Source organism: Aythya marila (assembly GCF_965140915.1).
Source record: "Aythya marila genome assembly, chromosome: 3".
NCBI lineage: Eukaryota > Metazoa > Chordata > Aves > Anseriformes > Anatidae > Aythya > Aythya marila.
This window is the reverse complement of record NC_139044.1, coordinates 42,720,543-42,747,394: the sequence shown is the minus strand read 5'-3', so window position 1 is coordinate 42,747,394 and position 26,852 is coordinate 42,720,543. Positions and strand designations below refer to the sequence as shown.

General features: G+C 45.7%; 2 protein-coding genes across 2 annotated transcripts in view; both read left to right on the top strand.

The window, feature by feature from the left end:
* NUP133 (nucleoporin 133) overlaps window positions 1–9,985 on the top strand; it is a 29,215-nt gene extending 19,230 nt beyond the window's left edge. The window contains exons 21-26 of the mRNA XM_082755916.1: window positions 724–859; window positions 2,665–2,783; window positions 4,405–4,485; window positions 6,631–6,695; window positions 8,500–8,588; window positions 9,637–9,985. Coding sequence (XP_082612042.1) covers window positions 724–859; window positions 2,665–2,783; window positions 4,405–4,485; window positions 6,631–6,695; window positions 8,500–8,588; window positions 9,637–9,773 — 627 coding nt within the window. The 3' untranslated portion in view covers window positions 9,774–9,985. The remainder of the gene's footprint in view (window positions 1–723; window positions 860–2,664; window positions 2,784–4,404; window positions 4,486–6,630; window positions 6,696–8,499; window positions 8,589–9,636) is intronic.
* Window positions 9,986–13,562: 3,577 nt separating this feature from the next.
* Window positions 13,563–15,904, top strand: ACTA1 (actin alpha 1, skeletal muscle). Its single transcript, XM_082757755.1, has 7 exons — window positions 13,563–13,711; window positions 13,801–13,941; window positions 14,030–14,354; window positions 14,480–14,641; window positions 14,873–15,064; window positions 15,179–15,360; window positions 15,483–15,904. The coding sequence occupies exons 2-7, from the start codon at window positions 13,813–13,815 to the stop codon at window positions 15,624–15,626; spliced, it is 1,134 nt and encodes a 377-aa protein (XP_082613881.1). The 5' UTR covers window positions 13,563–13,711; window positions 13,801–13,812; the 3' UTR covers window positions 15,627–15,904.
* Window positions 15,905–26,852: the final 10,948 nt, after the last annotated feature.

The window sequence follows — 26,852 nt, the reverse complement described above, 5'->3', positions numbered from 1 at the left end:
CATTAAATATGCAAAGGATAGTAACATCCTATTATAAATTATAGGTTGAGAATCATATACCCATTTAAAATAAATAAATAGGAAAACACAAAATATAAGAGTTTGATCAGGAAGGAATCTATATATATTACAAGTAACTGAAGTGTTTGGGAATCTATTACTTACTCAATTGGTGTAGACTGAGTTTTTTTTATAGCAAAGCACTACGAAGGAGGAGGCCAGGATTCTAGAAGTAATTCAGTCTGGATTGCTCATTTCGGAGTAGGTGCTCAGAATTTTTTTGTTCCTTTGTCAGAAGTACAAGTAAATTCTTGCACATCTGTTGGGTTACTACAGGGGTTGAAAAATAGTTATATGTATGCCAAATTCCTGAATTAACAAATAAATAATCTGTATGCAAAGTTGTTCTGTCAAGGCATATTTGCCTGGATTTTATGGTGAAGTCTTTAATAAAATCCCAGAGGAATAATATGTGAAGTTGCAGCTTATCTTTAATCACAAGATAGTTTTGAGAGGTGTTACCGAAAGAGAGACCTACATGTCTTCCTAAATAGTGTAATGCAGCATTTTAATTTGCAAGTTGCATGACTTCTAATAAATAACACGTTATAGTACTATAAATCATAAATAGCTGAGACTGCAGTTCAAGTTAGGTCCTTCTTGCCTCTTAGCCTTCTGATGTTAACTTCTACAGCTGATCTCTCGCATGTTTATTAATTTCAGGCTCACAGAACATTGCAGACTTTAGCAAACATGGAGACCAGGTATTTTGCAAAGAAGAAAACGCTTCTTGGCTTGAGCAAATTGGCTGCACTGGCATCTGACTTCTCAGAAGAAATACTGCAAGAAAAGATAGAAGGTAAGAAATAAAAACAGAGTAATGTGAAGAATAGATTAATGAAGTTACTGAATTAAAGTCACATTTTTGTGAATAGTTCATTTTCTGAGCGTGAGGGCTCTGGCTTAATGTGGTAAGGTTACATTGGGCTGATGGCTTTACTCATTGTGGGAATGGTGAGGAAAACAGCATAAGGCAATAACCTCCATATTCACCTTCCCCTGTGAGTTAGGACTGTGACATTGGGAAACTTTCACCTTTTCACTTTTCCTGATAATATGCTATTACCATAAATAGCAGGCTGCAAAGTTGTTGGTTTGTTTGTTGTTTTGTTTGTTTGGAAAAGTCATTAGACAGTTCTGAAGCAGCTGAAGCTTCTAAACCATTCACAACATTTTTTTATGAAGCTGCATTTTATATTTCATATGCAAGGTAAAAATAAATCAACTTCTTAAAGCCTAATTATTGAGGAGTTATCAATTTTGAATTCCGCTCAGGTCCTGAGACCCTTAGGCTCTAAGGAAATGGTGTATATATGTTATATTGTAATAGTGTTACCTGCAAATACGTAAATTTGTGATCAAGAAGTGCTTCCTCAGTACTTTCTAGCATGGCTAGCGGCAGTGTTTCATTATGATCTAACTGAAAAGATATTAATGGAAAAATTGGGAATTCCTGCTCTGCTTCATTACCAAATACAGCAGTTCCACTGCTCTGACCTCACTGTCACGCTTGAAAATACCCCTTTCCTGCTGTGAGTTTGTGGAAGAGTAAATATTCTACACTAATAGTTAAACTAATACTGGCCAGCAGGGGGAAGCTTTAAAATATTACTGAAGATTGTATCTCAGGCTTGCTTCTATGAAACTGCGTGTTTATCTACGGCTGTTAGGTACAATTCTTGAATGAGGTCTTGTAGAAAAAGGCCTAGAATAATTGATAGCTAAGTAGGTGTCACAAATTTATTTTTAGATTGTAATAATAATTTATTGCTTGGCTTTTAAATTATAAAACGTTGCATCTAATCTCTGTATGAATGCAACATTCAAAATATATGCCAATGCTGATGTGACTAATCTCATCCTTAAATAGGAAAACCTTAGAAAAATGGGGAAAGCAAAGCTTTATTTCAAGACTGACTACCAAAATGTGGTGTGGATTTTATTCTGGTACGCACTTCTGTATGACAGAGGGCATAGCTTTTTAAATGTATGCTCTTCATGTATAGGCTTTGCATTTATAAAGAAGGAGTAATTATTTTTGCCACATTCTGCTCATCCACTTGAACAGCTAAAATACTCCTTCAGAATTATTTTTCCATTTTTACCGTGCAGTGGACCTGGGAGTGGAATTCATGTACTGTGGGTGAAGTTGCTGTGTTGATTCTGTTTCAGCCTAATAGGTTTCAGGCTGTACTGAAAAATAAATCAATTCAGAAAGGAATAATTCATGGGATGCAGCAACTCCATTGCACAGATATTCAGCCAGAATGTGACTCTTATAAATCATAGCCGGCTTGCTTTCCTGCCTAGTGCCATAGCACCCCTCCAATCCTACGTATCTGTTTTTTGGTTTTGAGGGGGGGAAAAAAAAGCTATCAGTCAGCTTTGCATTGGGAACCTGACTGGAAAGTAACAACTAGTTTGCTGGGATGACAGTAGTGCAGTAGAAGTATTTCTGTGCATAAGCAACATGTAAGTGTCCAAATTCATAAGAAATATTTGTAGACCTGAAAAATATTGTGACTTGGCAGTTGTTGCTGTGCCGTAGGATTTATTATCACATTTTAATAACATGAAGCATTTATTTCCTTAAATGACTACAAGAAATATCGGAACAGGAACGCTTTTTGTTACATCAGGAGACACTCCCTGAGCAGTTACTGCTAGAGAAACAGTTGAATCTCAATGATATGCCAGTGCTGTCTGCATCTCAGCTCATTGATGTAAGTATCTCCTGTTTTCTCCATTACATGAAGTTCCAGTATATTTTCTACTCTGGTGTTATAAAATAAATGAGATCATGGCTGTTTTTATGTCTTACTTGACTTGCTAACAGCCTAAAGATCTGACATATGAAATTGTTTATATTTTTCTTTGTTTACCTACAGCAAATTTCAAAATATTTTTTAGTGCAAAATTTCCTTGTTGCACGTGTGGTTTTGAGTGCTGCTAGGAGAAGCTGCAGATCAAATCAGTGCCAGAAGCTGTCTTTCTGGTCTAAACCAGTTTTTGGAAATGAGATAATTTTTACCTTCTGTCACATCCTCAGTGGGGCAAAACAAGAAAAGCAGAGGGAACAAAGAATTCCAACTTAATGAAGATCACAGAATCACACAGAATCACAGAATTTTCTAGGTTGGAAGAGACCTCAAGATCATCGAGTCCAACCTCTGACCTAACGCTAACAGTCCCCACTAAACCATATCCCTAAGCTCTACATCTAAACGTCTTTTGAAGACTTCCAGGGATGGTGACTCCACCACTTCCCTGGGCAGCCTGTTCTACAGTCTACAAAAAGAAAGGGCTGGAAGCAAGAAGGGGCTTTTGGTCACCTGTTGCAAAGAGCACCCACAGTCTTTCTGTCTTTAAAAACAATGAACAACAGCAACAAAAAAGCAACTTGTTCCAATTCTGCCATCAATAGAGCTGACTGCTCCTCCACCCTCCTTTCTGGTGGGAGCTGGGAGCCAGTAGCCTTATTTTATCATCCAGTGATGCATACAAAAATATTTGTTGACTAGCAACAATATGGTGTAAAACCAACCACGCCTTGTCTGTTAATTTAGCAACTCATTAATTTTCTGTAATCTTGTGGAAAATTAGGAGCTGGTATTGCACCTGTTAGAATCTTCCCTGTTTTCTTAGAACAATGTGAAGAGTCAATAGATTCTGAAGTTGTTACCTCTGTCTTTCAGTGAAGCTTCTCTGTGGGATTACAGAAGAGTAAGAAGTGTCATGTTTTGACAAGTGCTGGCACCGTGCCAGCGTTCCTTCCGAATTGTCTCTGTCAAACCCATGTTCTTACTTGCTACTTGCAATGCTAGAATGAAACTTGGAAAGTGTAAACAAACAGTGCATTAATATTAGTTTTTCTTTCAAGTACTAATTTAAAACGTTGTTTATGGGGAGGGAGGTGAATGAAATGTGAACAGCAAACATACCTGTTTGTAAAAGGTGAAAGGCAGTATGTGTGCTTATGTACTGCTTCCAGCTTTAATTGCCAAAGTGATTCTGAGAGCTCATTTTATTTGTGGAGCTGAGCTCTAGCTCCAGTAGTCCAGGAATGTTACAGCCTTAAATGGCACTTAAATTTGAAACCTAGCAGCCTTATATCCAATGTCATTTGTCCACAGACCATTGTCATGTACGTGGAATGCTGCTCTAAAACCTTAAGTATATTCCTTACCATAAAAATACTTGCAATTGAATCAAGGCATATTTTCATGAGAAGGTCACGTAAGTGGAAAATACATGGTGGTCTTCCCACAGTGAGTTGTTCGTGATATCAGTTACATTAGTGTGTAGGCTAAAAATAATTCTCTACGTTAATCTTTCATGTCGTAGATGTACATATGTGATGAGAACAGAAGGGCCAACGAGTATGACTTCAAGAAAGCGCTTGATCTACTGGAATACATTGATGAGGTAGGAAAAGGTTTTGAAGAGTTTCTAATCCAGAGACCTTTTTTTGATCATTTAAGCGAGGATGTTGCATCTGTAGTTAGTTAAGAACATATTGGCTTAGTGTACGGTAGTTAAAAATAGTCCCTAATGTGTTTTTTGGTTTGTTTTTAAGTCACTGGAGATTTAATGCCAAGTGTGGTTTAGATCATTGAAGAAAAATGACACTCCTCTTCTTCAGTTCCCATTTATAGTCTAGTTTCTTTTTTAGAGCCTTGCTTCCCTACAGGCTTCCTGCAAACAGGACAAAAATTATCTGTTTTCAGTTGTTCAGTTCATGCATCATCCCTAGTGGCAGCTTCTCTGGTTGTTTATGAGATAACGTGGAATAAAGGACACCAACTTTTTAACACGTAAATAGCACTGAACCACAGATTTGTTATCCTAAGCTCGAAGTGCTCGCTGCATCTCACTGTATGATCTGGTAACTTGCCAGGAGAAACTTTCCAGTAAGTATGAATAAATCAACTTCTGAGAAACATCAAACCAGAATTAAAAGCAACCTTCACTAAAAAGCAGCAGCTGTATTATTTCAGCAAACTATTTCAGATTTCTCTTATTGATCAGTTGGACTGTATTCCTTGGTAATTGAAAATGAGAGCTTTTTTCTGATTATCCCAGCTCATGTTTGTCTGGGTAGGAGGAGTCCAAGTTGAAAAAAAATAACTGATTTTATTAGTGCTTTATAAAACCATTGTTCCATTTCAGTAATGGAACTTCAGTAATTTTGGTTTGATGACTATAAACATCTCTAACTTCAATTTTTTTAGCTGCTTTTAATTAAATTTTTAAATCGAATTTTCTTTTGAATAACATTTATTTACTATTTATTAACTAGTATTTATTACCAGGACAATATATGAATCTGTTCATTTTTCTTGCATTCACTACTATACTGTATTTTGTAGCGTGGAGTATTACTGCTTTGTCATTTACATTGAGTTGCTTTTTAGTTCAAAAAAAAAATTCAGTATAATTTTCTGATTTTTCCCTTCAATTTTACAAAGTAGAGTTCAAATTTTGCATTAAATTATTAAAAAATAGGGTGGTTTTTTTTGGTAGTAAAATAAATCTGACTAAACTCATTTTGGTTCAGTCTTTAATTTTAAGTCAAACTAATTTTCCTCTTAAAATTTGACTCCCCATTTCACCACCAACATCAAGACAACTATATTGGCTTTTTTATGTCTTTGAAGAAGGAAAAAGGAACATGAGATCTCAAAATTATTTTTTTGCTCTGATATTTAAGTCTCGTAACTTAGGTAGAACCATTCAGCAAATGATGGCTTAGCTTAGTTTTTGCAGAGATGAGTTCAGCTAAACGTAGGGTTCGGTTTGGTTATCCGTAATGGATACAAGTGCAATTTACAGCACTTTAAGAATGCATATGTGTTCACCAGTTTACCTAGCTTTTCTCCAGCAAAAGTCTAAAGACAAGGCCCATCCTCTTGCTTCCAGGCTCCTAAAGGCAAGAGATTTTAGCTTTATGAGGGGAATTTAAAATATCTGTGATGCTTTAGGACATTGGGAGGTGAAAAAAAAATGCATGGCCTCTTCTGTCATTAAATCTTAAAAGGGTCTCTGACACCAATTATCTCAAAGTTTCTCTGCAAAGAATGGACTGACCTTTCCAAGACAAGTGTATATTTTTTGAAGACATTTATTAATGTAGTCATAAAATACACATCCTAATTGCATGTGCTAATGCACGTCAATTAGCTTGGCCACACCAAGAAAAGAGCCTTGAGTTCAGTCACCATTTAAGAAATGTTAAAATAAAACTTGCCTAGAATAAACTGTTTTACATATACAGATAGTTGATTGTGCTTTGGACTATACCCTTTTTTCAAATAGTTGGTAGTTGGTCTAAAGCAATTGTGTGGGGATGTAGAAAGCCTGAGCCATGTCTTCAAATGGAAATGAACTGTCTTGAGTGGTTCAACAGTATCAGCAGCTCATCTGTTAAAACAGGAGGTGTTTTAAAAAAAAAAAAAAAAAAAGTGCAGTACTTGAAGAATCTAATTGATTGGTGTAATCTGTGTGACACAGTGATTGCTTTTTAAACAAATCTTAAAATTACCTCTCTTTTTTTCCTTACGTGATGTCAAGGAAGAGGAAGTGGATGTAAATGATCTGAAACTTAAAATTCTCTGCATGGCTCTCCGAAGAGATGGGTGAGTGCAATGTGAATAAAAATTACCAGGAGTATTTGTGATGGTTTTTCCAGAACTACACATTGGTGTACTATTCTTCAGCTCATTGAAAAGATTTAATTTCATAGTGTGAGGTTTATACAGTATAAAGTAACTGGTTAGAAAGTGTGTGGAAACCTCCATTTAAAAAAAAAAAAAAAAAAAAAAAAAAAAGTAATACTTTGCTTAGCTCACTGGCAACCTCCTATGCATTTCAACACCCGAGAAGCAGAGATGTAGCCATACAGCTCTCATTCTTGAACCCTGTGCAAAAGTAAAAGCAGCGATCAATGTTGAAACTTTGAAGCATCTCAAGATGAAGCTTTTTAAGAGCAACTAATGCAGATATCACTTCTACAATTCTGTTTTCTTCCTTTCCTGTTAATTCTTTCCTGTTAATTTCAAGACAGAGGTATCTAGAATCCCTGCGTGGCACCAAGCCAGTAATTGGTTTGTGTCCTGTCTACCCTGAACCAAGAACAGATTTGGATGCAATATTCAAACCATTCAAATTATGTACAGTGCTGACAACGTGTTGCCTGCTCCTCTAGCTAAACAGGTACAATTTGAGATCGCTTTGTACTAGTTAGTGTTTGGAAAGCTTGATCTCCCAGTTGAGTTTCCTGTCCAGCAAGGCTCACAAAGGCTTACAAAGAGGTCAGTCACTGTTTCAAAAGGTACTGTTCATTCTGTTCATTAGTGTCTGAAATGAAGTATTTGATGTATTACAGAACCTACCTTTAAGGGTGGCATCTGTTTTCTACCTGTTTTTGGTTGAACGTGTTCCTGCCATTCTGGTAGGGCTCTCATTATCCCTCCTCCTCAGTGCCTAGGAGAAGGAACCATCATCACCCTTTCCCCCTTCACTGCCTCCTTCCCTCAGACTCTTCTCAGTAGGGTTAATGATGAAGATCTAGAAATTTTGGAGTGAAAGTGACATCCGGGGTAAAACTGTGGTTTCAGTGAAGTATGGAGGATTTAGCAGTAAGAGTCTGGGAGGCAGGTCCACATCTGAGCCACGTCTTCTTAGCCAAAGGAAAATTCATGTTAGTTTAGGAACTGACATGACTGTTCTCATATGGTGGTTTAACATAGGGAGCAAGGAGTTTTAAGAACTGAAAGGGCAGAACCACAGCAAAGTAAGTTAGGCTGATGTTGACTTAAAGCTGCTACATATAGAGCTCTGTAAAAATGAAAGTGTTCCTTAAAATAACATTTCTCTTAGAAAAATGTTTGGAGCTTTCTTATCGCAGATGAGACTTGCATTCATAAGTTTTTTGCATTTAATCACAAATGAAACTCGTATTCTTGTTTGCCTGCTGTTACAGGACTGCAACTTGTATTATATATTTTTTTCCTCACATTTTGAAACCAAAATTCGAAACCATTGAGCAAATTCCTGCTCTCGGTTTATTCTACCAGAAGATAAATCTCTACTTTCATCTCAATCAGTAATTACCGAGAATAAGTAATTTTTGTCTTGATGGGTAATACTTGTGTTTTTATCAAAGAAATAATGTTTGTGTTTATGATTTAGAAGGCGGTAAGCATTTCCATTGTCCTTCTAACTAGACCATGTTATTGTAGTGCGGTTATTACAGTCCTACTCTTGGAATAAGTAACTCAGGATAAAGAAACCTCTTGCTCTGAGGTATAGCCAAGCACATAACGCTTATGTGAACATAATCACCTTTGATAACTCACTGGATTTTCTGTATATTTTTTCTTATTTGCATTTGATTTTTACCTATGCAATTCTCTTAACAAATTATTCTTTGACTTGCAGATGGTCCAGCTCAGAAGGTAGAGATGATCCAATTGAAGCATCTAAAGATAGTATATTTGTGAAAATCTTACAAAAACTATTGAAAGAAGGTAGTGTACTTCAGTGTGAACTTGAAAAGATTAACTTCTTGAAATGTAGTGTTTCAAAAACTACAAAACTACTTAAAATGAACACTAATATATAAGAAAAGAAGCATAAGTGAATTCTTAGAGTAATACAAACCTCCATATGCATTCCACTAGATAACTAATTCCCGTATTATTATAATTCTCTCTGTGAAATGCTGAGGACATGAAAGAGATGAGCTAATTTCTTGGTTACAATTTCAGTGCCCTCAAATTATTGGCTTAGTAGGGCAGCTGTCAGATTTTGCATGTTTTTTTATTGCGTAGTAAAGCTTGTCTTCTGCAGTCAAATGCGTATCTTCTGTAAGATAAAGGATTAATATTTAATCATCTGTCACTCAGAAGAGTGTGAACTATTTTAGCTTAAATGTTTTTTATGTTTTTCTTCCAAAAAGCAAAATCAAGGTGCATGCCACCATGACTGCCACTAAACTAAAAATGCCCATAAGAAGCTATGGTCATAGAAGTTACAGCTTTGGGGAGGGAATGGCAGGGAGGACAAGGAATAAGCAACTTTAAAGTTTTAAAAATAAATAAATCAGATTTTAATACTACTACAAATGCCCTCTTTCCAGATTCAAGACAGCACCACACCAGAAATACAAAAATTACATTCTTCAGAACAGTTCAATCCTATCAATTTCTACCCCTCTTGTGAGATTCTCACAGCTTAGGCTGAAATGTTGCAACTGATAACTGGAAGTATTTATTTGACTGATTTTCTATTTCCTTTGTGAAATGATACATAATGATATAGATTTCATGTTTAAGAATTTTATTTTTAATAATGAATTTAAGGAGAAAATCACTGGGGATCTTTGTTTGAGCAGGAAGTATTTTTTGGACTCAGTTTTACAAGATACCTAATTGTTATTGCATTTCTTAACGTGCATGCTAGAATTTGATCCTCTCAATCCCAAAAAAGGCGGAAGTGAGTGTTTACTTAAAATGATCTTAAACGCTAATGCAAAGTACTTTTATCAGTTCGGTAATTTAAGGTTTTGTTTTGCAGGAGTTCAGCTAAGCGAATATTTACCAGAGGTGAAGGACTTCCTGCAAGCAAATGAACTTGACCACTTGAAAAATAATCCTTACTTCGCGTTTGTGTTAAAGGCAAACTATGAATTCTACGTTCAGGGGCAAGCATGATGACTGACACTTTTAAAAATATTTTTTTCTAAAGTACTGTCGAATTCACGTATACGTTTTTTTACATTGTTGTTTTGCTAAAACTTTGTAATAAAGGCTATGGAGAGTAATATACTTGGTCTTAGTTTTATAAACATCGACACACCACTCAGGAGAGTCGGGGTGCATTTTAAGGCAAAAGAAAAATAAAGTTTTCATTTTCCATACATCTTGTAAACTTGCTATTTCATTTTATATCTTCATTAGTATGAGTCCTACCTGACAGTCAGATACACAGACACGCGGGGTGAAATGTGGAACCCACTGAAGGAGGTGTTAACTCTTGCTCTCACTTCACAGGGGCTGCGATTTCAGTTCAGAGAACATACTGAAAACATTAACGCTGGATGATTGTATAGCTTGCTGAAGAAACAATTATATAAAATAGCTCCATTCCCAACACTCTATGTGCATTGTGCAATGTGTGGATATACCTTCTGCTGTAGAAACTAGGTAATTTAAATTTTGCATTAAAGATTACTGTAAGGAAAGCTGGCTTGTCGTTTGTCACTCAGCTTGTCAGTGACGGCCATAAGGCACAGTTCTCATTGGCAATCCCCTGCTCCAGTAGGAATGCCATTCTTTTAGTATTCCTGGTTTTATGTTTTATAATAATTTTTACAGTGTTTTGAAAAAATAGATGGATAAAAACCTTGCAACTTTCACATAAACTGTATCAGTATTTCTAGAACACATGTTAAAAATGAGATTTAATAGCTCACCGGGCAGTCATTCACTGTAACGGCTTGACTGGCAAGAAACCTAGAGAGCAGTTAATGGAAGTGAGAGTCCGGCATGATCGTCCTTACTTGGCGACTTGTTTCTTACTAGTTGATGCTACTGAGAGTCTCCTTTTTTTCTTTTTTTCTTTTTCTTTTTTTTTTTTTTTTTTACCACCACATTGTCCCCGTTATCTCTAATGTGGGAAGACAAAATCAATAAATCCATTTTAGTTATTCTGGGTGGTAGCAGATTTTAATTTTTAAGTTAAATCAGTGTTAACTTTAATCTGTCACGTTGCACCTTTCCTTTGCAAGTAGCTTAACATGAAGAGAATGAATGCAGAGCAAGTTGCATGCCCTTATGTTTTACTTGTCTGGCGAGATGCCTGCTGCAACAACTTGATCCAACAGCTGAGAAGGTCAGAAGTTAAATCGGTTGAAGAGAATCCAGTTTCTAGTTTTAAAAGCGCAGCTCCCCTTCCGTTGCTTCCCCTCCTCCCTGTACTAATACAGTAAGCTGGGCTGAGAGTCTGAACATGTTTGGAAGAATAGCTTTATCTAGAGAGGTTCTAACTAATATGGGAAAGAAATGCATTAGCAGTCATCTTCTAAGATTGTTCTAAGAAACGAACTCTGCTCTTCTGCTGTCTTACGTGGTTGATTATGAAGTGTGGGTCCAGCTCCTAGCTGTGGTTTCAAAGAAGTGGGTCATTTAAGGCATTAGAAAAATCCCACCTCTTTGTTTAAATATCACTTTAAAGGTGGTTTCATGTTATTGACAAACATAACGCTTTAAGGGAAAGGGAATACTGTAACAGATGATTGACGTCCCCTGCTGAAATATGTTCTACCTGAACTTTTACTAGACACGTTTTGCTTGAGGAGGAATCTCTTTAATTGACTGTCCGCAGTAAAATCCTTCAGGGATATCTCATGCCTTCCTAGACTGTCGGCTGCCTGGATTCTGTTAGGACTGACAGGGTAAGCCCAGGAAAGCTTCCTCGAGAAGGACGCATTTCTGTCCACCCGTAGCTATCAGTCTGCTTCAAAGCTCTTGGCTTCCTTCGTGAGATGTGTTTATTCCGGTTGGTGTAAAAGCACTCTGCAAGTTCTCAGGAAGCGATCAGCCCTGTAGTCTTCACAATTAACGTTTTATTCTACTGCAGGGTTAGGAGGTATTTGGCATTTGTACAATGCCTTTCATCTGTCTATTGCCAAAACAGAAGGCTACGGGCAATGGGTTTACTTAAATAAAACCTCATTAAAATAATTTCCATGCCTAAACTGAAGTTAAGTGTTCTCTCGTGCTAGGAATGTTAAATTGGTTCACTGGTGTGTTAAGGAGCTTGAAAAGTCGGGGATTTGGAAATGGCGAGGAGGAATAGCCCCGTTTCATTATGTAATAAATCGCTCTTACACAGAACTCTTGTCTCGGGTTACTGTATGGGGAGGATGCCTTCATTTACCACTGCATATCAAAGGTCACGCAGGAGCTCTGGTTTTGCCGCACTTGGAAACAATTAGGAAAGCTGGAACATAAAACAGCAGGTTTTGACTGAAACAGCTAAAGGAGTGTGGACAGCTCCTTTAGAATAAGGTGGTGTGTCTTGTTTCTTAAATAGTTACTTCTTCGTTGATGGGCAATACACACGGTACAAAATGCTCATGCTTCTATCCTCTGTTGTCATAAGAGTAGCAGGAAAGTTTATCAATTTCCATTTGTGGTAGGTTTTATTAGTTGGTCGTTGTGTACAGTGGTTTTCTTTGTGCTCTCTTTCGGAAACTAAAATGTTTTCTGACTGACAGCCTAAATCAGATTGATTTAGTGAGTCCAACACTGTCACTGTTTTGCTTTGAACTGTATTTGGGTAAAGAGAAAATTAAGAGAAACCACAGGGAAAGAGTAAGTTTAGGCTTGTGTCTGCTTTCCCTGAAGGACCATTGAGAATGTTTATCTTTCAGCAGCGTTAATGTTTTAGGCGGGATTTCTGTTACAAACACAACTTGATTTCAGAGTCACAGCCTAATCAACACGCCTGACTGTATTTTGGAAGCCGGGAGTCTCACAGCTCTGCAAATAAATGTGATGGCTGTGATTCCCTTAAGTGCTTTCGGGCTTCTGGTTTGTGTACTGCCAGCTGTAGATGACAGAACTGAAGAATAATAACGCGAGTTGAAAAATAGCGTGAGGGAACAGCATCTTTTATCCCCCGTATAATTTAACACAGTAACATGACAGGGAATGAAAATGTATAGCAGAAGGAGACAGGGAGCTGCCAGAGGTAAAGAACGCTGCCAAGCCAGAGGATGCGGGCACGGAGACGAAGAGCTGCTCGCTTCTGCACTGACCCTTCCTGTGCTGCATGGCAGGGGAGGCAGTAACTCCAGCACTGCCTTGCTTTCAGGTGGCTCCTTGCAGCGGGAACCCTTCTGGTTTACTCTTTCTTCCTCCTCTCCTGCCTCCCCTGTGTTAGAGTGTAAAGGGATTTTAGAATTTAGAAGGGTTTAGAAGGATTTGCCTTGGCAAGTTGTGCCTTTAGAGCACAGTTTTGAGAGCTAAGTGATATGGTTTAGTGGGGACTGTTAGTGTTAGGTCAGAGGTTGGGCTCGATGATCTTGAGGTCTCTTCCAACCTAGACAATTCTGTGATAATTCTGTGATCTGCGTGGCCTCACCGGCCGGGCTGCGACCCCTCGAAGCCTGGTCACCAGCGAAGAGCAGAGCCGCTCTGTGAAGCCTCACAGGCAATCTCTGACCAAACATTAATTTAACGTGGCGCTGAGGCGCTCCTCCTGGCGCAGCACCCTCACCCCCGGCTCCCACCTCCTCGCCACCGCCCTGCCCTGCCCTGCCCTGCCCGGTGCCGTCCCCGGGGGCTGCTCCGCGCCCGGTGCCGGCCGGGGGGGAGCCCCCTGCGGCCGCTCCTTTTACGGCCGGGCCGGGCTCACCTGGGCCGCGTCCAGCAGCGCCTTCTTTGGGCAGCGCCGGGCCGGGGCCGCGCCGGGCCCCGCGGCCCAAATATGGCGACGGCCGGGGCCGCATTCCTCAGCGCCGCGATAAAAGGGCGGCGGGGCGGCCGGGCGCCCACCCGGCACAGCGCAGCCCCGGCCCCGGCACGGCCAGCGGGAGGCTCCTCCGCCGCCGCCCCACGCGCAGCACCGCCCGCAGCCAGCACCGGTAAGTCGGGGAGGGCTCGGGGCGGCCGCCGGCCCCGCACGGCGCAGGCTGAGCCGTGAGGCTGAGCCGTGCCCTGCCCGCCCCCGCAGCCCGCCCCCGCCATGTGCGACGAGGACGAGACCACCGCGCTCGTGTGCGACAACGGCTCCGGCCTGGTGAAGGCTGGATTCGCCGGGGATGACGCCCCCAGGGCCGTGTTCCCCTCCATCGTGGGCCGCCCGCGCCACCAGGTATCGTGAGGGGACCCTCAGCTGGCCGCGGACCCCGTGTGTGGACGCGTTTTGAGGTCACTCAGCCCCTTTCTTCCTTCCCCCGCAGGGCGTGATGGTGGGTATGGGTCAGAAGGACTCCTACGTAGGAGACGAAGCCCAGAGCAAGAGGGGTATCCTGACCCTGAAGTACCCCATCGAGCACGGCATCATCACCAACTGGGACGACATGGAGAAGATCTGGCACCACACCTTCTACAACGAGCTGCGCGTGGCCCCCGAGGAGCACCCCACCCTGCTCACCGAGGCCCCCCTCAACCCCAAGGCCAACCGCGAGAAGATGACCCAGATCATGTTTGAGACCTTCAACGTGCCCGCCATGTACGTGGCCATCCAGGCTGTGCTCTCCTTGTATGCCTCCGGCCGTACCACTGGTGAGTGCCAGCACCCCGATGGCCCCTCGTCCCCGGGGACACCCAGGACGTGTCCCCTGTCGCTGCCCCCCGGCTTGGGGCTGTTCCCGGGCCGTGTCTCAGGTGTCTGCTCTTTGTGTTCCCAGGTATCGTGCTGGACTCTGGCGATGGTGTGACACACAACGTCCCCATCTATGAAGGGTACGCCCTGCCCCATGCCATCATGCGCTTGGATCTGGCCGGCCGCGACCTCACTGACTACCTGATGAAGATCCTGACTGAGCGTGGCTATTCCTTCGTCACCACGGGTAAGCACCGCTCCCTCCAAAAAATATCCTCCCTCGTTTCCAGCCCTTGCACCTCTGGGGATGCTGCAGCCTCTTGCCCCGTTGCAAGCGCTGGGAGTGCTCCCTGTTGGGCGTTTGCGTGTGGTTAGGGGTCTGGAGACCCAGCAGACCCGTGGAGGAGCTGCAGGTGTTCTGTTGCTCTTCTGTTTCTCCGTTCTTTGCAATCACTGATGCCTTTGCTCCCCCTGACAGCTGAACGTGAGATTGTCCGTGACATCAAGGAGAAGCTGTGCTATGTGGCGCTGGACTTTGAGAACGAGATGGCCACTGCCGCCTCCTCCTCCTCCCTGGAGAAGAGCTACGAGTTGCCTGATGGGCAGGTCATCACCATCGGCAATGAACGTTTCCGTTGCCCAGAAACCCTCTTCCAGCCTTCCTTCATCGGTGCGTGCCCCCCTTCCCTCTCCCCTCCCCAGCAGCTCCCCCCTCTCTGCTGAGCCCTGGCACAGAGCTCCTGCTTGGCGCTGAGCTTGTCCCTGCTCTTCACCCTGCCCCCAGGCATGGAGTCCGCGGGCATCCATGAGACGACCTACAACAGCATCATGAAGTGCGACATTGACATCAGGAAGGACCTGTATGCCAACAACGTCATGTCTGGGGGTACCACCATGTACCCAGGTATTGCTGACCGCATGCAAAAGGAGATCACAGCCCTGGCCCCCAGCACAATGAAGATCAAGGTAAGGCTACAGCGTAACGGATCCAGGCACAGGTCTCCGAGCACAGCCTTCTTTTTGCCCTCCTGCAGCGCCTGCAGCATTTACGTGCACTGATCTCATCTCTCTCTCTTGGCTTTTTCTAGATCATCGCCCCGCCTGAGCGCAAGTACTCTGTCTGGATCGGTGGCTCCATCCTGGCCTCCCTGTCCACCTTCCAGCAGATGTGGATCACAAAGCAGGAGTACGATGAAGCTGGCCCATCCATTGTCCACCGTAAATGCTTCTAAACATGTTTACATGATCACTTTGCCAACCACTCTCAGGATGACAATCTTGTAGGTTCCAGCCTGCTGAGGACCTGCACCAGCCATGTAACTTTCTATTTTGTAACAATTTCTGGTTACTGTTGCTGCAAAGCTCCACGTGACACAGTGTATGTAAAGTGTACATAAATTAATTTATTTTACCTCGTTTTGTTTGTTTTTAAAACCAATGCCCTGTGGAAGGAAACAAAAAACTTCAAGAAGCATTAAATCATCAGTCATTCTGTCATACCCCTAACGCAGTTCTGTCGTCATTTCCTTGGCTTCTTCCATCGCTCGCTGCCATGGCACCTCGGGGTTGGGAGCAGGGTGGGAGGCGGTGGGCTGGGGGTTCTAAAAGCACTGGCAGGACCCCGTGGTCCAATTTTGGGTCACAAAAAGCTCAATTGTGCAGAGAGCAGCCCTGGGGTGGCTGCGTGCTGCTGCAGGGTGGGTGCTTGCTGCGCTGCGCCGTGCTCCTCCCAGCCCCGGGGGGAAGGGGTTACCTGGAGCTTTCCAACCCTGGAGCTTTCCTCACCCGCGGTGGCTCGCGGAGGATTTTATTTGGCTCAGCCTGCGGCAGAAGTAGCCCAGGCATGCCTGCACAGCCCCAAGCCCTGATGGACAGAGGCAAGGCCGGGGCTGAGGGCAGGTGGCGGGTGCAGGTTAAATAAAGAGCTTTCCACTCCGCTTATGGGAAACCCGCCCGGCTCACCCCGTCCCCGGGGGGCTGAGGGCACCCAGGGCCACTTCCTCACCCTGTCTGACACCCTCGCCCTTCCCCTGCTCATGCAATGGGGTCTGCCTGCAACCACAGCCCCTCCCGGGGCCAGGTACCTCCCAGGGGGCTTCCCTGCTCCATGCGAGTCCTGAGGAAGATTTCAGGATCTTGGAGACAAAAAAAAAGACAAGCAGGAGGCAGTCGGTGACCTTGCACTTGCCGTGTTTACAGGCTGCTGTGGTGGCACGTGTCCCGCTGGCAGTGCCGCGGGACGTGGGGAGCTGCTCACCACACGGCAAATCCTCACCGCTAGACCCCTGGTCCAGGGTTCAGGCGTGGCTTAAGTGGTGCTATGAGGTGGATTTTAGGGCCTGCTTCTGTTTAGTTGATGAAAAGGCTGCTCTGGAAGTGCAGATAAAAGTTGGAAAAGCAGCCTCATGGATCAGACAGTGCTCGCTGTGGGGTAAGGGCACAGCTCCTCCACGTCTGTCATCACAGCCAGGGTCCAAATCCCCCGACAAGAGGGGCTGGGGGGGAGCAGTGCCAACCTAACCCAACCTAACCCAACCCAACCTAAAACCTCACCTATTCATGTTTCAAAACACAACACTTTCTTTGACCTGAAACTAGCCTTTCACCCAGGCTTGGGATTTTCAGAAATCGCAGACAAAGATTGTTTGGAAACAGCAGAGCTGCGTTTTCACATGGGTGAAAATTCACAGTGACACCAGCCCGGGTCTGGTCCTCATTGTGCATCTAACAAGAATTTCATTGTCCCCCTCTGTTGTTGGCAGGAGACTACGGATTGTCAGGACAAGCATCCTCTGTTTTGAGAGAGGGAAAGCATTAAATCCGACCAGGGAGGAGTAAAGATTTAGTAAAAGGATAAAATAGAGCTTGCTTGCAAATTACTTTTTTCTCCCAGGATGCCTTCAAAACACAGTTGTTCAAAATTTCAGATATCTTACAGATTTGCTGCATCTATTAATTAATCCTCAGGAAAAAAAATAAATAAACAAATGGAACATTACCTGCTAGGGTTTCTTTCTTTGTTTTTGAATGGAACAGGCTTTTTTTTTTTAATTTAAAAACCAGCTGAAATAACTGTTCAGATGTATAGATTTCCATGGTAAGTCTCCTGGGGCTGGAAAAGGAGCACATAAGGGTGGCCACCACCTGTTGCCCAGTGCTCAGTGCAGGGATACGCTCCCCTGTTTGGGGTGGGGGCACAGGGAGCAGGTAAGCGCGGTGCTGCCCTGCCAGCAGTGGGGCAGCCCTGTCTACCTGCAGGCATCTCCCGTGCTGTGGCTGCCCAAAATGAGCAGCTGCAGATCTGTAGGAGACCGTGTTTTTTGTCTTTTCAGTACCTGAAAAATAAAGCAGCTTCTGATCTCTGTGCATTGGGGGAAGCCAGGGGTTTCACAGGCTCGCACAGGGGTGGTGCTGTGTGTGAGTGTGTGATGGGGGAGAGCGGATGCTTGGAGGAACATATGATGTCCCCAGGGATGTCCTCCTTCCCCACGCAGGGCTCATCATCAGCCTCAAAAGTCCACAGCCAGAAGCAGAGCTGGGGCCAGCAATGCCCAGACTTCTAGCACCGGCCACCCCATGTAGTTTATCCTGAAGTGCCTGCAGGGACTGCAGCCAGGCTCTTGTCCCGGCCGTGCTCTGAAGCTGATGCCAGTGGCCTGGAGGCTGCTGTGGCCCCGGCTGCTCAGGGAATGCCTCAGACGGCCAGGGAATGAGGCTCTTCTGTAACCCCACCTCGCAGAGCTGCGTATATATAGATCCCTGGAAGCAGCTTTCCTCCTTGGCACATCCCTGCAGCCCGTAATACCCTGCAAGCCCGCCTGCCCTGTCCCCTGCTGCCTCGCTCTCAGCTTCCAGCAGCTTCTCCCCACTGTGGGGAAAACAAGGTTTTGAAGCTGAGAAGAGGGAGAAGAGGGAGGACAGCCTTACAAAAGGGCTCTCATGCTCAGGGATGAGCAGACCAAAGCCAGCACCACCTGGCCTGAGTGCCCGACCCTGCTCGTGGAGCCGCCACAGCCCTTTCTGCACTGCTGGGCTCTTCCCTGAGGGCCTGAGCTGTACCTGTGGAGGTGGACATGCCTACTTCAAACGACACCTCCTGATCCCTCAGCCCAGACACAGAGGTCGCCTCGTCTACCTGAGTGCAACGTACGACTGCTTTACATTGCCACTAACTGGCCAGAAAGCTGCAGAATGGGATGCTGCTTTCCTGGGCACCCCCACATTGAGCCTGTATTTTAATAACCAGCTTTATGGCTATATGTTTTTCTTTTGTTGAAGGATATGATAGCAAAACAAAAGAACAGAAAGCTCCCAGAATGCCCTGATCCCAACCAGTGGTGGTGCTGCTTCACCCCAATCCAAGCAGCACTGCTCCAGGTGATGCATTGTGTTTCATGCAGGAAGGGAGTGGTTGCACAGGTGCATTGGTTTTCTCTCCCTTTTTTACTTTCCCACCCCAAGCCCAACATGCTTTTCCTCTGTGACCACAAACAGGTCATGGCTCTGTTTGTTACCAGCAAAGTGGCTTTTCTGTTTTCTGCCTCAGAGGAAGATGATGAGGAACAGCTAGTGTTCGTGGAGGGTTTTGAGGTGTTGTCATAGAAGGTATTCGGGGAACGGGAAATACTTGGGATTCTAAATTTAGCTCTGAAAGTCATGCAATCCAGTTTCCTGGCACAAATACCAGAGAAAGTCTTGAAGTCTGAATGTCTTCCAAGCGTGGCCGCAGCCCCGAGGCTGTGGTGGCCACCAGAGGTGCCGGCGCCACCGGCTGTGCCGCTCTGCCTCTGCTCTCCTGCTGCGGGCAGGAGGCACCAGCAACCTGAAGCAACTCCATGGTGATGTTGTGCCATGGCTCTCACTTCTGTGCTGTGGGGTAACAGAGCCCTGGCACAGGCTGCCCACAGAGGCTGTGGGGTCTCCTCCAGGGAGATCTCCAAAAGCTGCCTGGATGTGGGGCTGGGCAGCCTGCTCTGGGTGTCCCTGCTGGAGCAGGGGTTGGGCCTGGTGGGCTCCAGAGGGCCCTGCCCACCTCAGCCACTCTGTGATCCTGTAATAACTCCTGTCAAATCCTGACCAGGCTCCAGAAAACAAGTGTAGCTCTGCCCAAACTGGCAATGGTGGGTTTCGTTACAATCTGCAGCTTGCATGGGCAAAGGCTGACCCAGAAGTGCAGGCAGCCCATGGGGCACACCTGCTGGACGTGCATCATTGTTTAAAAATAAAAGGAGTAGGTTGCTGAGAGGGGAGAGCAAAGAATAACACAGAAAATACTGCAGGGTCAGCACATGGTGTGGAGAGTGCTCTTGCTGGGGCAGGGGTCTCCGGGCAGGGACAGAGCAAGCAGTGAAAGCTGTGGACGTGGAGGGGTGGCCATGGAAGGAGAAGGGGGCTGGGGTGATCGTATGGGATCATCTGAGATGATCGCATTAATGATGTGCTTCCAGATTAATACAAATTAATGCAGGCTCCCAGGGGCCCTGTATTGACATCGCACTTAATTTCGACCATCTGTGCAGGTTATATTTGCCTGATCACACCTTGCAGCAAAATGTCTGCCCATTTATCAGGTCTTAGACACTGGGTTAGACAAACTCTCAGTTTAACTTTTGGCAGACATGCTGGAATTGATTTATGTGAGTGATCCTCCCTGAAGCCACTGAGAGGACAAGGGATTTGGTTAAAGTTTAAGTGTTGGCATGATCCGGTCCCAGATTAAGAAATAAATCCATAACAATAAAAGCAATAACATGAGGAATTCGAAAGGGAGAAAGAGAGAACAATTAATTTTATTTCTGAAAGTCCAGAAAAATGGCTTGAGACTATGAAGTGAATGGTTGGAAGTAAACCATTAATATATATATTTATATATTCCTGAAAATTGTAAAGTGTATGTATTTAACCTATTGCCTGTTCTGTAGGGTTTTGTATTGCTGATTTCATGACTGATATCTGTTTTTCACCATTTTGTGTGGAAGAATCAGTCCGAACTGAGGAAGAGATAAGGGGTATAGAAGGAAATCCACCGCAGCGAGGCCTATGTCTGGAGCGCAGATATTCCTCAGAAGCAGCAGCTTTAGCAATTAAGATACACGGGTGGAAAAGAAGTATTTAAGGAGATAAATGTGTCGTGACACAACCGTAGGGTCTGATACCCTCAGCGGTCACATCGGCTTTGCCCTGGCCGTGCTGAGGTAGGGCTCTGGGCGCGAAGCGGGCCTGCAGTGGCTTTTCCCTTTGGGACCCCGGTTTGCCTCTGGCCAGCAAGAGGCCCGTTTTGGAGAAATGGCCGTAGATACACCGGCCACACATGGGCATGATGTTTTTATATGGTAAGTGTAACCGTGAGCAGGGGCTGGTGTTGCTAAATGAATATTTAAAGCAAATGTCTGATAAGTTCTTCGCTGTCAGTTTGAGCCGTGAGTCACGTTGCACAGTCCCCAGCCATGCCCCTTCTCTATTTATAAGTTCATGCCTTGCTATATCTGACTCGCTAAATAACCCTTCCAAACTGTGGAAGGGATTCTGGGGGCGTACTATGGGACGCAGGCAATAATTCAGAGGAGCGAGGGGAGCCAGGGAGGGCACAGCCATCTCGGCACGCGTGGCAGCCCTGGCCTGCTGGGTGCAGGGTGGGCAGAGACCAGCAGAGGCAGGGGGCTGCAAACCCTGGTATTACCCAGCATTATTTTGGGAACACCGCGCTTCATATCCCCTCAGACACTTTCCCACCAATTTCTCTGACTCTTTATTTTACACAGAACAGGGAGAGACAGCATTGGGTCTGGAAGGGAAAGCAGGCTGCCGTAAGGTGAAGTCACTGTGACCTTAACATCCAGGCACCTTAAACAATCTAAAGAAACAGAGGTGAAGGGACAAAGTTGACTCGGGGATGAAAAATCTAAAAAAAAAAAAAAAAAAAAAGATGGAAAAATGGATTTTCCAGAAAGATTTTTTTGATCAAAATGACAAATTAAATTAAGGCTTTGAGTTGGCTTATCTATTGAGTTATTATTATTTATTATTATTTTTAGATCATCTTTCATAGATAAGTAAGCAAATATAAGGGTTTTAGGGTTGTCCTCCTACAGCAAATTTCCAGGCCATGATCTGCTGTTTGGCTCTGTCCAAAACATTTTTATTTAAATGGTTTTACACCTTCCTTGAAGGGAAACCTCGATGAGTTAGGAGTAAATACCTTCTTCACGAAGGAAAGCTTGGTAGCACGTTGAAGGAATGGAAGGATTGTTTCTCTGTGGGATTTGTCAGATGCCTGGCATTGTAGTTTCTCCACCAGAAACCAGGAAAACATCTCCAGCCCACTGGGATACAGGAGAAGGATCCTGACCCTTTCTGCCTGTCTCCTCTCCACAGGCAAAGGGCAAAGAGGGACAAAGGCATTCGAAGAGTTTTTAAAGAGTGGTTTGGATGAGTGCATGATCATCTTTTTCCCTTTTGGTTATTTTTAAGTGGTGGCCTTCCAGTCTGCTGGTGGACTGGGCAAATGAGGCCAGGGCTGGGTGTGGGCACACACAGCCAGGCTCAGCGCCACTCTGCCTGTTGACCACAGAGCTCTGCCTTTGCACAGCTGCTGTGCTTTGGGAAAGGAGGACACTCACTGTTTGCTGTATTTAATGGTGGCTCCTACTTTGATTTCTTGGCCAAACCTGTCCCCTGGGACATGGGTGGGGAGAATCTGGGGTTTGTGTGCCCTTGATCCTGACAGGGAGACCTACTTGCCCATCTTCCTTGGCTGTAAAATTAAGAGTATCAATGTAGGCAAGTCTGGCATGTTCATAATCTTCCTTGGAAAGCAGAGCTGCCACACATTTGTGATGAAAGTGACTGATTTTATTCCTGTTTGCCTTTTTCTGCATGTCACACGGAGCTAACTGCTCTTTGATGGACATTGATACTGAAGGACTTTACAGAAAGGCAATTTCTCTCTGGCCCAGCGTAGCAAGGCAGGGTGCAGTAGTGTTCATCCAGCATCACCTGCAGATCTCCTTCACAGGCAGAGAGCTCTGAGCCCTGCTAGGACAGCATAAGGAGCAGCCATGTGACGCTGGCCAGGCTGAATGGTGCTGCTGCAAATAAACAAGTGTTTCCCAGCCTGAGGAAGAGGTGGCTCTGCCCTTGGGTGGATGGTGGGAACAGCAGTATGGGGAAGGCAGGGATGCCCACCTGACTGTGGGATCAGCACCTAGAGTCGCCAAATCCCTCTTTTCTCTCTCCAGCATAAAGCCACCCAGCTGGTCAGCAACTGCTAGCAAAACACACGGCTTGTGGGTCATGCTGGTGTTTCCTCTCAGTGAGTGTGAAGCTGGTGCCCAGCTTCCCTGAGAGCAGAACTGATGCTGGCTTTGTGCGTGGCACTGGGGACAAGAAGGGGCAGCTGCCTGCCCCCTGCCCTGTGCCACCGTGCACTTGGGGCACGATCTGTGTGGGGTTTGGTTTGCTGGCAACTGGTTCTGGATGGAAACCAGCGAGCTCAGGAGATGAAAGTCATCTGAACAGCACTCTCCAGAGCCAACAGGTCCCTCACGCCGAGCAGATAATCCATTGTAAACAATGCAAGCGGATGTCAACGCCCTCTGAGCGAGGCGCTCACAAGTGGTGCGTGTTTTTTTTCATGGACACACATTTGTCAAAACCGTTCTGGGGATAATTGCTGGTGCTCTGCGGGGATGCAGTGCTTCACATGCTGGCTTTTGCCACCAGGTGCACAGCTGTGCTTGGCCCCCTTCCTCTGAAAATCAAAATCCCAGCACCAACCTGTCTGGTTATGGATCTGAAATACTCTTTTTGTAAGGATGCTGCTGTGTCTGTAGCTGCTGTTTGAGAGTGGCTGGACTTTTTGGTGACTGCCCGTGTAAGAAGGCTACTTTGGTGGAGGATTTTAGGATAGAGAGTACTGGAGAGGACAAAAAGGCATCCAGAGACAAATGTATTAACAATTTAAACTGGAGAAACTCACTGTAATGATTGCTTTTATTTAAAACAGGCACTGTGCTTCGCTGATCAGCAATCCTCCGGGAAGCCTTTAAGACCCGATGGGAAATCTCCAATTAAATGCTGAGTGGCGTGAGGGGCTGCAGACAGTTTTGGGGATGGAGCAAGCCCAGAGCTCTGGGTCCATGCTGCCTGCTGCCCATGTGCGAGGGCCGGCACCCAGTGCCGTGATGCTAACAGAGATGATGAGCCCCAGGGCAGCAACATGTGCTGTACCAGCTCCGTCCTGCTTGGAGCAGAGGCTGCAAGCCGGGCCAGGCTCTGCCCAAACTGCAAAGCTGCTGTGCGGTCGGCAGCGCTTAGCACATGTGTGTGCATTCAGGCTGCTGGCTGGGATTGCTAGGAAGCCAAAGGAAGAGACACCCTAAGACTTTAATCTCCCTCCTATCTGGAGGCTAAATTAACCCTGACTGCACTGGCATTTTCCAGCCCGATAGCCAAGCGGCCGATTACGTGCCTCTTGCTAGCAGTAGAGACTTGCACAGATGGGATTTGCACATCCGCAGGTTCCGAGGGGTTAAAAATAAATCCCCCCCTGCTGATGGCTCGTTTCATGTCCATTTAGAGGTGTGCCATGCTTTTCATGCATTTCCATTCTCATACTCCCGTGTGATACCTGAGAAAATGCCTTTACAGTGGTGACATTTTGTTCAAGGCAGGGTTGTGTTTTTTTTTTTTTTTTTTTTTTTTTAAACTATGGCTATCTGGGCTAGCTCTCCTCTGAAGTATTATTTCACCAGGACTGCATTCGCCATCTATGTGCCTTGTTCTAAACTGGGTGCTACACCATGTTTGCTCGCACGTTTGTGGCTCTCTCTGCCACTGCCGGGGCGGTGGCTGCCCCGGCGCACGGTCAGCAGCTGGCGATCCTTTTTGTGTTTCTCAGCAAAATGGGGGCTTGGTCGTTGGAATGGGTAAAACACTTCCCATTGCTTTTCTTCTTCATTTTTTTTAACCACGGTGCTGGGATGGTTTGTTCAGAGGAGCACCATCTCTCCTACCAGCACGTGCATTACTCTGAGCATCCGCCTTTCTTACCGTTTGCTTCCTGGGATGTCCCAGCGAGCGTGTCCTGTGCAGGAGGAGCTGTGCCCTAGAGAACAGCTGGGTCTGGACCCACAGCCTGTGGGGCAGGGGAGGCTGTTTGGGATGAGGATGGGTTAAGGGGATGAATGTAACACTTTGGTGGATGTAGAAGATGAAAAAACAAAGTAGTGGTGCTGTGGGTCCTGCCGCGGCGGGGAGCAGTTGAGGTTGTTGGAGGAAGGGGCCAGCACCATGGCAGCCACCTGCATGCTCTGGGGAGGCTGCTGCTGAACCTTCTGTGCTAAAGGGGAAAGGGTGGGAGGAGGGAAGGGGCAGGCAAGCTGACAGATGTGGGAAATGCAAAAAGGGATGAATTCAGAGAGCCCCTTCCCCACCACACAGAGAGGGACAAAGCTCCTTGCCTGAGTGCCCACTTCTGAAGAGACTTTGTGAGGAACTTCTCTTCCTCTGTCTTTTTCTTTTTCTTTTTTTTTTTTTTTTCCAGTTTTGCCAACTAGGAGCAGAACAAAGCTGGCAGGCGTAATAAAGCAAGGATTTAACAGAAAAGCAGTCAGAGCAGAGCATAGGCTGGGAGTCCAGCGTGGCCGTGCTGCTTCTGTGGCTGGAGTGGAGCAGGGAGCTCAGGGCAGGGGGCTGGCTGGGGGCAGGTGTCCCCTCCCCAAGCAACGCTGCACGAAAACGGGCTTTTTCTGCTGATGTCCACCACGTCCCGGTCGCTGTCGAGTCTTACCCAGCCCAGGCAGCCGCTGCGCACCGCGTGAAACCCAATAGAGCCTGGACGGTCTCCAGGAGGCAGGCAAAATTCCCATATCGAGCCCGCCTCGCTCTCTCCCCGCTAAAACCCGGGAGGGTTTGCCTTTGTGGGGGCTTTTATAAGGGGCTGCATTCCTCCCAGGGGAGCCCCCAGCCAGTCAGCGCAGCTGAGACCATATTAGGGGCACCGCTCACCAAACCCCGGCCGCGTGCCCCCCTTGGCGTCCCCCCAGCAGGGCTCTCCGCGAGGTCCCCCGTGTGCTGGCTTAAAGACGTAGCCAGGGCAGTGGAGCAGGCGAGACGCATGCCCAGGGCATCGTGGCCACTGGGGATTAGTGTCCAGCTGCTAATCCTCCCCGCCGATGCTCTTCCCCATTAGGTGGAGGTGACAACAAGTGAAGAGGCAGCAGGGAGGGAAGGGGGAGCTGTCACCCGGTCCCCGGCATGCCGCTGCTGCTGGCTCCTTGCGGTGGCCTCCTACACATGTTCTTGGGACCACGAGCTCAAAAACGCCTTGCACATATTGCAATTGACTGTGCTGTGGTCTGCGTCTCCATGCGTGGTGATTTGCACCCTCAGAGTGTCCGACTCGGTGTTTAATTCCATGGCACCCGGTTCTGGAGAGCCCCTCAGCCTGGGGGATGCTCTGCAAGGGAGCCGCTGGGGCTTCTGATCCTTCTCCGTGATGGCTTTATTCTGGGGGCAGCTGGTACAAACCTAAAAGGGATAATAGCCCGTGAAACCAAAGCCCCTGCATCTGCTGGATTAAGCAGGCTTCTGTGAGCAGCGTGGGGGCTTGTTCTGTGAGGTGGCTGGGACAGCCACCCCCAGGGCTTGGCAGTTTCACCAGCAGATACAGACCTAGGAAGCCTGTGTCAGAGTGTTATTTTCTTTCTCTGGCAGGGAAAGCCTTGCTGATTTGGATTTTATGCTGTTAAATATTTTAAAAAGTACATTCATTTATAAGAAAATGCTTCTTTCTTTTCCCTGTTTCCTCCCTCCCTCAGACTTTACCCAAGAGGTCTCTCAGCAGCCCCATTTCAGATGATGACTGCTCCTGTTTCAGCTGGGAGTCAGCCTGCTGATGTGAAAGCAATGTTGACATGTAATTTTCCAGCCCTGCTTCCACCTCTCCTCCCCTGGTGCCCGCTGCCACGGAGAGGTGGAAGAAATCAGGGCTCTGGGGCTTGGTTCCAGCTCTGCCATCGATCTGGTGTGAAACTCCTGACTTACCTGGCCACCTGGCGTGCTACCTGCAGGAGAACAATAATAAGGATTAAGATGCAGAAATAAGATCCTCGGGGGAAAAGGGATTTAAAAGCAGGATTCAAATTTCTGTTTTGGTTTGAATGGTGTCTTTACTTGTTTTTTTAATGAAGGAAAAAAAAAAAAAAAAAAACAGCAAAATTTGTAAGGGAGGAAATTCTCAGGCTCGTAAATATTGTAGTTCCTCATTCAGGCATCTGTGGAGCTGCAGTTGCTTAATGACTGGCTACTCTCAGCCCATGGAGGTCTCTGCCCTGATGTGCTGAAGCCAAAACTCATTAGGATTAAAAAAGTAAATGTTTATATAGCTACGCTGAGATCATCCAGAGCTGCTGTGCTGAGGACTGGGAGCGATCCCTGGCTGGGGCACATGGAGCTGT

Bases quoted from the DNA above. Each gene is read 5' to 3' on its own strand.
- ACTA1 (XM_082757755.1), top strand. From the start codon at position 13,813: ATGTGCGACGAGGACGAGACCACCGCGCTCGTGTGCGACAACGGCTCC. The intron at 14,642-14,872 runs GTAAGCACCGCT...TCCCCCTGACAG, and splicing joins CTATTCCTTCGTCACCACGG to CTGAACGTGAGATTGTCCGT. The intron at 15,361-15,482 runs GTAAGGCTACAG...GGCTTTTTCTAG, and splicing joins CCAGCACAATGAAGATCAAG to ATCATCGCCCCGCCTGAGCG.